Here is a 13,318-nt window from a genome sequence, read left to right as displayed (position 1 = left end):
GCGGGAGCCCCATCGGCACCGGGCGCAGCGCGGCGGAGCGCTGCGCACACGCGCCGCGGCACCGCCAGCGGCTCTTCCTCCTTTGACACAAAAGCTGCTTGGGAAATGGCATTTCTCCGCGGAGCCGCACGCAGACGCAATTTTCTTTTTTCTTTTCCCCCCCTTTTTCTTGCGCCCTTTTTCTTGCGCTCTTTTTTGTCAAAAAAAAATTAATTGCATAATTTTTTCCCCTTCTTCCCCCCCCATCCCCTTTTTCGTGCGCGCTCGTGTGTGTGGAAGCACTGGGCTCGGGCGATCCGCGTCTGAATGAAACTACGACGTAAACGCATATGTCTGTACGTTGCACTGGAGGGAAAAACGGAGCGCTTCTGCGAGAGCTTGGATTCAAATGTCCGTTTCATCWGCTCTTGAGGATTTTTGGTCTCTTTGGGGTTGTTCGCCTTCCTGGGCTCCCAGGCGGGATTTTCTGAGCTTTGAAATATCTTTGGAGATGTCTGTTAAACAGGAGTCTGGGAAAAAATATTTGAAAATATAGCGATATTTTTTTTTGTCCCTTTCCCATCCCCTTGGTGACTTGAAGCATCAGAGCGGCCAGAACTTAACGTTTCTGAAGACTTGTGATGTTTGGGTTTTGCTGTTGCTATTTTTTTTTAGAGGAAACTTGACAGAGGAACATATTTATAGTCCAAGTAAGTACTTTACAGAGGAAATTTACTTTGTGTAACTTAAAAAAGCAGTGTTGAGATTTCTAGCTTAAAGCGCATTGGATTAACGCTCATCCAAGGCTGTTTAGCAAATCATATTGAATTGCAGTTTTTATGGTGTGTGTTCGTCTGCTCCTTCATGTTCATGGTAGTTCAGCACCTAGGGGAAAATGCACCTGATTTTGCCTAAGTAAGATATTTTTTTACATGTATTTCAACACCAAGGAGGAAATGTTTCTAAAGTAAATATATAGTAAGTAATAAGTGTGCATCTGGAAGTAAGATATTTCAACGTTTTAATCCCTATTTATACTGTGCATCTCAAACCGAGGAGGAAACACTGAGAAGACCAAAGTACCTCCAAGACCCCGAGAACTCCCCCACATCACCATGAATGAAACCGTGTCTGATACAGTAACTGGATTATAATTTTTGGTGTTATTAATTTTATTATCGTTGGCTGCTTTACTTTTTTGGGTTCATCCTGCTCCTCTTCTTCCTCTCTCCCTTCCTCTTGCTGCTTCCTCCTGGAAATTATGGCTCATCCGGGGAGAAGAGGCTACGATAACCGGGAGATAGTGCTGAAGTACATCCATTATAAACTCTCGCAGAGGGGATACGCCTGGGCTGCCAGCRGCGACCGGGCGCCAGCCTCTCCGGGGCTCTCTCCTCCTGCTGCTGCTGCTCTTGCTGCTGCTGGGACTTCCTCTGATCACACTGGGCTGGTGTCTCCGCACCCCGAGCCCCCCGGCTCGGCTGCTGCTAGTAACGCGGCCCCTGGTGATGGGCTGCGCCCGGCGCCGCTGGTGGTCCACCTCGCCCTGCGCCGAGCCGGGGACGAGTTCTCCCGCCGCTACCAGAGGGACTTTGCCCAAATGTCCGGCCAGCTGCACCTGACGCCCTTCACGGCCAGAGGCCGCTTCGTGGCGGTGGTGGAGGAGCTCTTCCGAGACGGGGTCAACTGGGGGAGGATCGTGGCCTTCTTCGAGTTCGGTGGCGTCATGTGCGTGGAGAGCGTCAACCGGGAGATGTTCCCCCTGGTGGACAGCATTGCCACCTGGATGACCGAGTACCTGAACCGGCACCTGCATAACTGGATCCAGGACAACGGCGGCTGGGTATGTGCCCCGCGATTTCCTCCCCTCGCGGAGGGCTGGGCGCGCGGTGGGGCTGCCCATGCGGAGGAGGACAGAGGCGCTGGAGCTGGGGCAGCGCCAAGGGCTGGTGCCCACAGGAGCAGTGTAGGGCTCCTCACCGGCTGCCCTGCCGTCGAGCATCGCCTYGCCACAGGGTTTTGGGGTGGGATCAGCTACGGCTCCCTCCTGCGTTGCCGCGAGGATGAGCGAGCTGCCTGCTCCAGCTGGCTCCTCCGCTCTCCTTCCCTCTCCGGGTGCTCGCCGCCTGCCGGCCTGTGCTTTGGGCTCGGGCAGGGGTCTAGAGCAGCCAGGGGTGGGTTGGGGGGACGTGGCATTAAAGGTGGTCAATAGGATGAGCCTCGAGGCGGCTGGGTGAGCCTCAGTCCCGGCGTCCGTAGCTGCGGCGGCGGTCGGCAGGGGATTTTGCAGCGTGTGCCTGGGGTGAAAGCCCCGTCTTTGTCTCGCCGCCAGACAAAGGTGCCCGGAGATGGGTAGGGGGACGGGGATGGTCTGGGGCGTTGTTCAGGAGAAATTACTACTTGTAGCAATCTGGCACATTTCAAAGTCAAATGATCTTGTATTTCCAGAGTAGAAATCGTTTCTGGCCGGGGCTAGCTGTAGCGTTATCCAGAAAGGGAGGATTTCCACTTGCGTAAAATAGACGGCTTTTGTACTTTAGGTCAATCAGAGTCTTTGTCTGCCTGTCTGTCTCCCTCTCTCCAAGATAAATAACCACATTTCTTTGGAAGGGGTTTTCTTTTTCTTTTTCCTGTATTTATTGATGCATTGTAACAAAATGTGGTCCTGCAAACCAAACGCATAAGGCTTATGATAYTACTGTGCTAGAAGGAAGAAACAGCAAAAGTTGTCCTGAAGAAGAAAYTTTACCTATGGGCTGAGACCTATTGCAAGTTACTTAAAAATGGGGATATGGTAGGTCAGAGATGGACAGAACTTCAAGTTCCGTCTCCTGTGAAATACAGTCAGTGAGTTCAGTCAGTTAAACAGCACACCTTTAAGAGATGCTTGTAAAGGAATGTAAAATACTGTACATGTTTCCCAGTTAACATGAGTGGTAAGCCCTATGTCTGGGAAGAGTCATTACATTACATTTTCAGCATTTAGTCTCTTCCTAAGTTGATGTTATATTCAGTAATGTGCCACCTTCATTGGCCATCTCTGTTAAAATGTGAGGGTGTTTTCTTCCCTCTGCTRAACCCAGCGGACTAAAGGGAATGAGCATCCCGGGATCTAGAGACCATCTGTGTGCTGCCATCATGGAGAGAGTAAGATTTTGGGGCCTTCCTCTCAGCAGAAATCCACATTGCACATCTCCCAGAAGAGTGCTCCAGGTCTCTGACCACAAGCTGCTTTAGAGGCAGGATCATTCTCCTTTTCTCTTGTGCTTCCACGAAGAAGAAAAAAATTTGAGATTCCTGGGGCCAGAAGGGGGAGCAAAAAATGTGTGTGTGTGTGTATTATATATACATATTTTTATATATATATGTGTGTGTGTTTATATATATAAAAAAAATTTCATGGCTCTGGAGCTACTGGTTGGGACCACAGTTGGGAGAGGGAGACCTACATTCGGATCTTTACTGTACTGCTGAAGGTTTGTTCTTTTTTTTTTTCATGAAGAGGATACTAGGAAAAAAAATCTGTAAACAATTCAGGCTTCTGGAGAGCTTCACTGGTTAAAACGTGAGGAACTAAAGGGTTAGGGATTTTAAGATTGCACTTCTGGACTGGGATGCCTGACTCGTGCGTAAGTCCCACTTCAGGCTCGAAGCCTGCTTGCGGAGCGGGGGCCCACGGTTTGCTCCAGAGCCAGTGAAGTCATTCTGTAGCCTCCTGTGCACTTTGGATCCAATCTGTAAGCATGCTGGAGATGTATTGTCCTGTGGGTGTATTATATAAAGAAAAACGTAAATAATGAATAAAAACGAGAATGTGAAAAGACAGGTGTTACCAGAAATGATTGGCCAGATGAGGCAAATGCTGGAGYGGTTTCTCCACAGTTAGAAGTAAAAGTAACTTAGACTATAAACACAGACTGCCTTTAAAAGGGAAAGATGCTGCTTATTGACAGTCATTTGGTTGTTTATTGAGGTTTCCTATAAACACAAGCTCCTGATTTTGGATGCATGTGATGCTATTTACTGCTGTGTGTTACTTGTAATGTACATATGGAAGAAGATGTGCAAGATATTACCTGGCAGGGGGTTTTACGTGTCTGTCTAGTGAAGGGGTTGTACTTTTTGAGGCATATGATTATGAAGTACACAGGCAAAACCTTCTAGACTGTTTCAAAAACTTAAAAACTAAATTGAAGTTTCAAATGGAGCTTTAGGGATCCTCTCTTCAGGTGGAAGAAATCCAGAATGGCACAGGGCACTGGATTTTTTTTTTTTCTTTCCTAGTTTCAGGATGTCAGTGGAAAAGCACACTTTTAATATTGTTTAGTGAAGCACTCAGTCTGCAGCTTGGCACTTTCACCATCACCAGCACACGAACCTTATTACAGCATCATAAATGGCTCTTCCTAGGTCAGCTGCCATTTAGTCACACTTTGTATGACCTGCGTGTAACTGTGGCAGGATCTCTGCATCGCACGGGTTCCCCGAGCAACCAGCATCACCGGTCTTTGTAGCCTTCTCCTCCTTCACACTGTAACTCCCCAGTATGTTGCAGAATGATAGGTTATTAGAGGATGTGTAGTAAAAGTATATGGTTTCTGAGGGTAGCATCACAGTTGGTCCCATGCATATGTTACATAGCAAGTAAGTTGGACAGCGTGCACTTTCAGACTGTCGTACAGACCTGGGTCTTATCATMAGGTCTGACATTTGGTTGAAATATCTTTGTTATTTATGTGTTTTGAATCAGCTCTACATATTGGTAATGCTTTTTTCAGAAGCACATAAATTCTTTATTCTGTAAGGAAGACAAGGAAGAAGCATAGCAAAGTGCAAGTTGGAAGGGGATACAACTGGTGGAGTTCACGTTTGAGCAATTGCTAGACGTCCACTGTTAAYGGTGTCTGGAGCTCGTTAATACCCTAGCAAAGCACAGCCTAATGGTTTTGTTCGTGTTCAGAACTTAGAAAAAGCAACAGAATGAAACTGCCTGCATGAAGGCTGTATTATTAGCTTGTGGTTCTGGTGGCAAATAAATGCAGCTTTCAAAGATTTTCGCATAGGTCAGGATACCGCAATATTGTACTTTGGCCTGATAACATCTTAATTGCATTACAAAAGGAATAGGAGGAGAACCGGCTCATCTCTGCAATTTTGTGGTACTTAGTATAATATATGCTTTCTGACTGACAATTTTATGGCTTCATTTTGTTTTCTAGTGCCTGCTGCTTTAGCTGCAGAACAACGGAGTGGCTTGGCAGTGGACTAGCATGCCTTGTGACTTTTGGATTTGACGTAGGGAGCATTAAATGTGGTGGATCTGGGGGAGAAATAACCCTATTTGGTAATAACCGGTTCCCTCCTTGGGCACACAACCTAAGGTACAGGTTAGCCATGCTCAGCTCCGGGGTCTTGCAGTCCGGCACGTGGCTTTCTCCTTGGGCTTTTCAGGGAAAACTGGACTTAAAAACACAAGGACTCTAGCGGGAGGCATGGGCACCATCATATACATGTAGACAAATACATTTTTGATGTCGATGTGAAGAAGCTCAGGTGAGAGAAAAGGTGTTTGCGTTGAAAATTTAGCTAAAACCCACCATTTTAAACGATGATAGTTCAGTTAGGGCCACGAGCGTGGTAGGTGTGCATTTTTATCCGCTTCGGTTCGTTTGTTGTGGTTGTTTATTCCGCTCAACAGCTAAGGCCAACCCAACCGAAGGACTTCGGTGCCCGAAGCGGCACTTCGGCGGAACGTGAGCCCTGCGCCCCCTCGGCGCCCGCCGCTCCCGCGGCGCGGCCCAAGCGCCCAGGCCCCCGCAGTTCTCCGCCTCGGCGAGGTGGGAGCCGTGCCCGGCACGGGGCCGCCTCGGGGCCGGGCCAGCCTCCGCGCCGCGCTCGGCCRGGAGCCATCCCCTATCTTGCTTCGCTGCTCCGTGGTTAAAGCCCTCTCCCGAGAGCTTCCCCCGGCTCTGTTTTGCCTGGTAAATCATTAATTCTGCTTTGCGCGGTGGCACGCCCGTAGGAGGGAGGCGCGGAGGGCGGCCGCGCGGGCTTCTCGCCCGCCGGCGCCGGTCGTCGGGCCGCGTGCTCGGAGCCGCGCGCCCCGGGGCGGCCTGCCGAAGCCGCGCCGGCGACGCGCCGCCTTCCGCCGGCCGCCGAATCCCCCGCGGGGCTAACCCCAAGTCGCTGTTTGACTGTTGAAAAGGAAACCGTCTGAAATGCACTCAGTGGAGTAAATGAATTGGCAGTTTCAAGTGTTACACCTCCTAGGTCCTTCGCCAGTTTTTGTGGCTTTGTGGGTTTATAATCAAATTCTCAAAATATTATCAAAATATTTTTCTTTTTGCTGTTACTGACGAGAGAAAAATTCATTCTGTGGAGAATCCGTGCGGTAGCAGAGAGCAAAAGAGCTGGGATAAAAAGAGAAAATAAGTACTGTTTTCTAGTCCCTTTCATTTATTCTAGCTTTACGTGCAGCTTGCAGTTACGTTAGGTAGTGTATTTTCTCAGAAGTCTTGTGTTTTTTGTTTTTTAAATAGGCCTCGACCGTGACCTTTAAAATCTCAGACCCACTGGCCTCGCTTATGGAGGTGATGTCATTGGCCTTGATCTTGCGAAGAACCGTAAAGTTCAAAAACCAGCAATCCTATGAGAAACTYTTACTTTACTTTCAATACCGAGCAAGAAGCTCAGGTCTGGGGCTGCGTTACCGCCGGCCGCTCCCGAGGCAGCGCGTTAGCGCCGCTCCGAAGCTGAGCGCCGTGGCTGGGCTCTCCYGGCGGCGCCGGCGGCGCAGGAGCAAAGCCGGGGAAAAAGAGCGCGTGATTGAATCTGGGTAAATAACCAACTTCCTATTGCAAAGGGAGCTTTTTCCCWGCCTGCGTTTTCCTCTCCCCTCAGTAATTCAATAGTCCGCCKCACCGCCGCTTCCCTTTGCCCCCTTGGGCAGGTGGAGCACAGCCCTGGGGCCTTCTGAGTTAGCACCTCCTGGCTGCTAGCGCCCAGTGGTTTAGTTATAGTAATAATAATAATAACAATAATAGTGCTTGTTACTCAGTGGCAGCAAAATACAGATTATTTTTGAGGGCCGTACCAGGCTGGTTCCCTCCCCCCCCCCATTTCATGTATAATAATAGGACGGATGAAGGTGTGTGGAGCCATAAATCTTCTGTTCCACAGCAGGATAACATCCAGGCCTTCTTGGCAAACACAAATACCGATGACAGATTTGAGGGATTTTTATTTTACTCTGGCTTTCAGTTTCATTAACAATCTGATTTTTTTTTCTTTTCTTTTTCTGGCTCCTGAAAGAGCATGAAACTTGATAACTTTTCCAAAGGCATCTAAAAGTCTGGAATTTATTTTCTGTTAGTTTATACTAATCTTCATTTGCTATTATAATTGTTATATATCGGCTTTAGTAAATTCTCCTCACTGTAAAGTTCCTTGCAGGTTTCTGGATTTTACAATTAATGAGCAAGGAAACAAATCTGATTTTAGAAAGTGTTGCCATAGACTTCTGTAGGAACAGCAAGAGGCACCTATCTGGACGGTTGTACTCTGGTTTACTCTGYGTGTGCTGCAAGAAAAATAAGATCATATGAAAAATCCACAGGTTTCAAACTAGCAGAAGAAAACAGCCTCTTCCGCAACATTTAATTCACCTTTGGTAGCTGTTGTCATGGGAGAGCTTTGAGTTAGTAAGTCAGGAAGGGGCTGAGTGTTTATAAGGGTAATGAGAACCTCCGTACTTACGTTAGAATAAAATTGCTAGGGCAGTCATACATCTTGATGAAGCAGGGGATAMATTTAACATTAGCTTCTGAAATTAGATCACCAAGTGCTGCGGCGAGACCTTTCTCTGGAGTGTGTTATTTCATAACTCGCTCTTACGTTGCTTCTCCCCCAGAGCACCTGGTGCTGGCCRCTGCTGGAGGGTGCTTGGATAGATGTATTGCCGGACTCATCCAGCCTGGGAAAACGTACTCTTTCGGAACATATTTTATAAAAGTAATAGTGTTTTTAAGTCCTCGCTGCAGGATGGGACTGTTGCACCTATATGGAGATGTACAGATGGCTCATCCAGTTCTGAGGAGGAGGACTATGTTTCTGGGCAGCAGGGAGATTTATTTTTTACTTACTATTGGAAGATGATTTTATTAAAAGGTAGCTGTAAATGCACTTGTTATGTCTCTAAGAGTACGTGCACTACTAAATGTATTCCTGTAGCGAATAAATTTCTACTTACTGAAGACCTGCTATGCAATTCTCATATTTAAGCCTAATGAAAAGATCTAGTGAGCATCTCCCAGTGTGTCCATCATTTTATTGCTATTTTATTGGAATAAGAAAAAGAATGATCTCTAACTGGCTAACTGAAAAGCCAGCTCAGCAAGTTTTGGGGTACTTCAGTGAGTAATTTATCTCCAGGTACCAGATATAATCAGGAAGAAAATTTTTCCTACATAGTGATGCTAAGAGGCTGTTGCTTAGTCATTAGAGAAGGCAACTGAGAGTCAAAGCTTAACTTCCGCTTCTTCATTCTGCTACTGGATATGCTGAATGATTTGGGGCAAATCATTTATATCTCTCTTTTTTAGTTAACCCAGATATGAAATGGATATGATTGCTAGCTGCACATTAACACCAGGGCAGGGGTATGTATATTATGTTTCTCAACATGCTATCATGTAAGTTAGGCTGATGTTTTTTAATTAGAAAAAAAGTTATACAAAGTACAATATTAAATGAAATGTGTGTCACAGTAATTTTAGACTTAGAATAATATTCAAATCTGTAGCATTAAGTTTTGGCAATGCTGGAGCTGGTTGGCCTAGGAAAGACCGTAAAGTGACTCAGATTGTGAAATGAGCTGGTGGTGAGATTTGACTGGAGAAATGAGGTAGAAGAAAGCAAACTGTTTAAATGTAAGTTAGCCTTAAACTTTTTCAGCTCTGCTGTTTTGATGTGTTTAGCAACACTAGTGAAGGAAAAGATTAAAAAGATCAGTTTTAGGTGTTGATTTGTTGGTTTTGTTTAGGAAAATGGTGAAGAGCGTAAAGAATTGCAGCTCACAGCTTCGTTTTTTTCCTTTGTGTATCAGCACAGTTAGGCATTTAATGAAGGAAATTTTCCTTCCTTTTCCATTCCCACTGTATGTGTATATAAAAGCTGACTGCAGCATTTTAGTGAAATGAACACTAAGCCACATTCCGTGCACATATGTGGAGTGTCTTCGCACACACGTATGCTTTTGCCTCCATTCACAAGCTTTATTGAGGGCTCAGATACAGGCAGACAAAAGTAATCTAAAAACACTTCATTAAAAAGAAAAAAAAAGGACAAAATTCCTGTTCAAGGCTTTGGGGAGACTTGCTTGCGTCATTGAAAAGTCAGGATAGGTCCTAGCACTGTTGTCCAACGAAGTGTCTCCTTCTGCTGTATGTAGAAGTCCTGTATCGTGTCATTTGTCAACTTTGTCTTTAAAGAAAAGAACTCCTTTTCTTAGGAAAACTCATCAAATATTCAGAACYTAGAGTATAAAATGTAGGAGAGGGCTTTATTTCTAATACTTTTTTTTCTAAATAAAAATGAGTAAAAGTAATTCAAAGAGTTCACATACAGTAGTAAATGAGTTGGCATTTCAAATAGCAGAGTCAGATGATGAGTGTTTTACGTTTGTAAAATTTGTTAAACTTCTCGAGAATGTATGCATAACTGGTCAAAAAAGTAACACTGAAAACGCTGAAGAAAAAACTCCCTCATTCATAATAAAAATAAATCTTATATTGTGGTCCAAGTGTCTGCAAATTTTAGTTCAGTTAGAGGTAAGCAAAGATCCTTTACTGAAATCATCTGGCAAGCCACAATAAATCATACTGTCTAAATATCTAATCCCCTGTTGGCCAAGGGATGCAGAAGGTCCTGAATGTAAGTCAGAATGAGGCCTAATGAGTATATTATTTTCAAGTTTTAGCTTGACCTGTTCCTTTTCTGCATTGCCCTGATATACTGATGTGCAGCAGTAAATAGTAACTCTTCTGTTCTGAGGTCTGAAAGAGGGAAATAGTTTCCCAGTTGCTGGGCTGGGAGGCAATAGCAGGGTACCCAGCAAAGGGAGGAAAGAAAATCTGTCATTGGAAATGTCAGGTGGCAAGCAGGCTGCAGACGCACAACCCACCCCRGCGTTCGGTTGGGCTTCTGCAGCAGCTCCTGGCTGCCTTCAGAAAAATCCTTTGGTAGGAAGCTTGTGTCTTTGGCGCCAGRCACAAGTATGWAGTCCTTGCCCGCTTGGAGTCAACYAGAGATGGTCGAGGTCCTCCACAGCAGTTTGCTAGAGATTGGGCCTGTTTAGTCTGGGCTGSTAACGCCATTTTTGGGGCACAGGGCTGAGCCGACCAGCCTCCCTGGGGCTTCGTGCCAGGCGTGCGAGAGCTTCTGCTCTGCACCCTGCCAGGGCTGCGCTGGTGGCGGGGAGACCTGTCAAGACACCTCCTTCTGCCTGCCTTCTCGTCCGCTGAAGGCGACTCTGCCGCTGGAGAACAGCCTGTTTAATTTGCAAGCAATGGGGGATTTTTTGCTTGCTTTTCCAACCAGGAAAGGAGGACATCGGGGTACGTTAAAGCCTCCTGTGCCACTGTGTTTCTACGGGCATTCGGACTCCTGCAGAAACACCCCGCAACACGATGTGAAACGTCTGAAGCTGTGGCCGCGTGGYGCTACTGGCCACTGTTTTAAAAAGGCTCGGAGCACCATGGAGAAAAGTTACACGCGGAGCTCCTTGCGGTGACGGTGACGTTCCGTAGCGGATGGGCCTGACCGGAGCTCCTCCATGTGACCAGACGGCAAACTGCTTCTACCAGGGCCCAGGAGCGGGACGGCGCTCCCGAGGGGCATCGGCTGTGAGCCTCCCACGTTTTGGGTCGGGCCACAGCGGGCGGGGGACCGGGAACGCAGGGTCCCATGGGTCCCGTCACCGGAGCCGTCAGCTGTGAGGATGTTCCCATCAGGCGTGTTGAGTGCCTGCACGAAGGACGGATGGCTGCCTGCTGGCCCTGGCCTCGGGCTGCCAGGCTGCGTCTCGTTCTTTGTATTTGAAGTGATGTTTGGTCTTTTTTTTTCTTTTTTTTTCCTTTTCGACCTTGCCAGGAACTCTCTTAGATCCCCAGCGTTGCAAACATGGATGTGATTACCTTTAAAACATACCAGCAGTCCCACTGAAGTCATTGACTTCCAGGGGAGCAGGATCAGAGGACTGAAGCAGAAAGTGAAACTGCCTGAAAACAAAAATGCAACCCAGAAGAAGCCTTCTTTCATTTTCCAAGCTGAGCATGATACAAAAAATAAACAGTTGGCACAAATGACTAATGCAGGTTTGCCAGGGTGTTGATCCAAAACATGTTGAATTCAACAGTGTTTTCTTGCACCAAGTTTGATGGGGTTTACCTCAGACCTGTAGCAAGATAGGCAGGAGTATTTTTTTTAAGAAAAATGTCATTTAAAAAAATGTGGAAAATTCTCCTGTTCTACCTCCTACATGTTTCTATTGTCAAACAGTCACTGATCTTATTTTAGACATGACCTTAGTGTTCTTTCCACAGTATGCAGGCTGAATGACATGTTATTCAAGTTCTCAGACAATATTATGCTGTATCTGCTTTTATATTTAGCTTCAACTTTTATTCTCTTTATAAACAAATCCACCTAATACAACCACCACCTATCCAGGGAAAGTATTTCCATTCCCCTCGGTTTAATTTGGACAAATTTGGCATGAAAACATTCAATAGTTCCATAATAACCTTTGCAACAGGATGCCTGCTGTGCTGACATGCAGGTCTAGAGTGAGTTGTACCATGTGCCAGGAAATTGCATTCTTAAGAAAAATCTAGACATAAATTTTGAACAATCAACACTTAAATTTTGAAAAGTCTGGCAGCAAGCTGTTATCTGCCTCGTGGGTTTTGGCTTTTATAGCTTTTTGCTTTCTGAGCTCTTTACCTTTCTGTCTGTTGCATGGGCTGGACCTCTGGGGTCCAGCTGAGCTGCGCTCTGTAAGGTGGAGGGAAGGGACAATTAGTGGTTATTTTTCTGTTGCTGTTGTTGTTGTTACCCATGAGTGCTCCAGCACTGCACCTTGAAACACTTGGGGAGTGGTTTCTTCACAGAATAAAGTAGAGGCGAGTTTGAAGTTGTGCAGACTGGTATTTAGCTCTGGGTGAGCATTTGTACAACAGGAGGTTGCTGGATTTCAGAGTGATCCAGCCTTGCCTCCCCAGCCTGGAGGTCCAGACGGGGGACAGAAGAGATGAGGTACCACTGGACCTGACTGTCTCAGGTCAGCTACGAGTGTGCTGCACCCTGGGGCATGCTAGCTTGCTGAAGCAGAGAGGGACCAGAAGAGTGGACTTGCTCCAAGGTGGGCCATACTTTCTCTTTTCTTGAGGTCTCTGAGTGCTTTCTTGCTGCTCATGTCACTGGAAGCAGAGCGAGAAAACATCCAGCAGCTTGTGGATGCGTGGCTTCCAGAAAGACTGCTTGTTTAGCGGGAAGGCTGGGTGATTGGTATGAGTGCAGACTTTTTTGAAACCTGCCTTGCTGCTGGTTAAGGGACCGTCAGCATAACTGGAAGAGCGACCCTTGGCCAAGTGCGTTGGATGTTACGTCAGTCAGAAAAGGGCAGTTAGCAGTACAAGCCTGCAACTGCATCCGTGAGTTTCGTCGCTAGGATATCGTAAGGAGAGCTGACAGAACTCACCCAGCTCCTCGGGAGAGAAAAACCCCACTGTTTTTTGTGATGAATTCAGCCAATTTAATCAGTAAAACATTAAATGGGACTCTAAGAGGGAGTGGAGGTAGGAGGGGGATGTTCCACGAGTATGAACTCAAGGCAAAATGAAGGATTATGAAACCGTGTGAACTGAACCCCACCAAGGGAAGCTCACTAAAGCCTGAGCCAGGAAAAATTATAGAGCTCTATAAATAGCTAAATTGAATGCATTTGTGTGAATGTGGATGTGATGCACACATGCATCTATGAGGTCATGTGTATGAAAGAATACAGTAGTACTTAATGTGGTAGTGTTTTTTTTTAAAGTAGTGGAAAATGTTTTAATGATTTTTTTTCCTAGAGACAGTACGTTATGTTCTGTCCTCGGGGCCAAAAACACAAACTGCCTATTTTCATGAGGAATCCTACAGAAGGAGGATGGGAAAGTATTATGCAGTGTAGCAAGGATATAGTAGCCATTCCACAGTGATTACACATCCAAGCAAAAGACTGCACTAGAAAACTCAAAAATATATTAGAAGCGGAAAACAAGATGTGTGAAGTGTTTCC

General features: G+C 46.3%; 1 protein-coding gene across 3 annotated transcripts in view; it reads left to right on the top strand.

Annotated features, from left to right (window-relative positions):
* The first annotated feature begins 6 nt into the window (after positions 1-6).
* BCL2 (BCL2 apoptosis regulator) overlaps positions 7-13,318 on the top strand; it is an 88,159-nt gene continuing 74,847 nt past the window's right edge. For all 3 annotated transcript variants that reach the window (XM_085309975.1, XM_085309976.1, XM_085309977.1), the window contains exon 1: positions 7-1,822. In XM_085309975.1, the coding sequence (XP_085166101.1) occupies positions 1,241-1,822 (582 nt within the window). In that variant the 5' untranslated portion in view covers positions 7-1,240. The remainder of the gene's footprint in view (positions 1,823-13,318) is intronic.

The sequence above is a fragment of the Rhea americana genome, unplaced genomic scaffold, assembly GCF_003343005.1.
Source record: "Rhea americana isolate MKP2758 unplaced genomic scaffold, rheAme1 scaffold_31, whole genome shotgun sequence".
Classification (NCBI taxonomy): Eukaryota; Metazoa; Chordata; class Aves; order Rheiformes; family Rheidae; genus Rhea; species Rhea americana.
The sequence above is the reverse complement of the archived record's forward strand: the minus strand, read 5'-3'. Positions and strand labels throughout refer to the sequence as shown.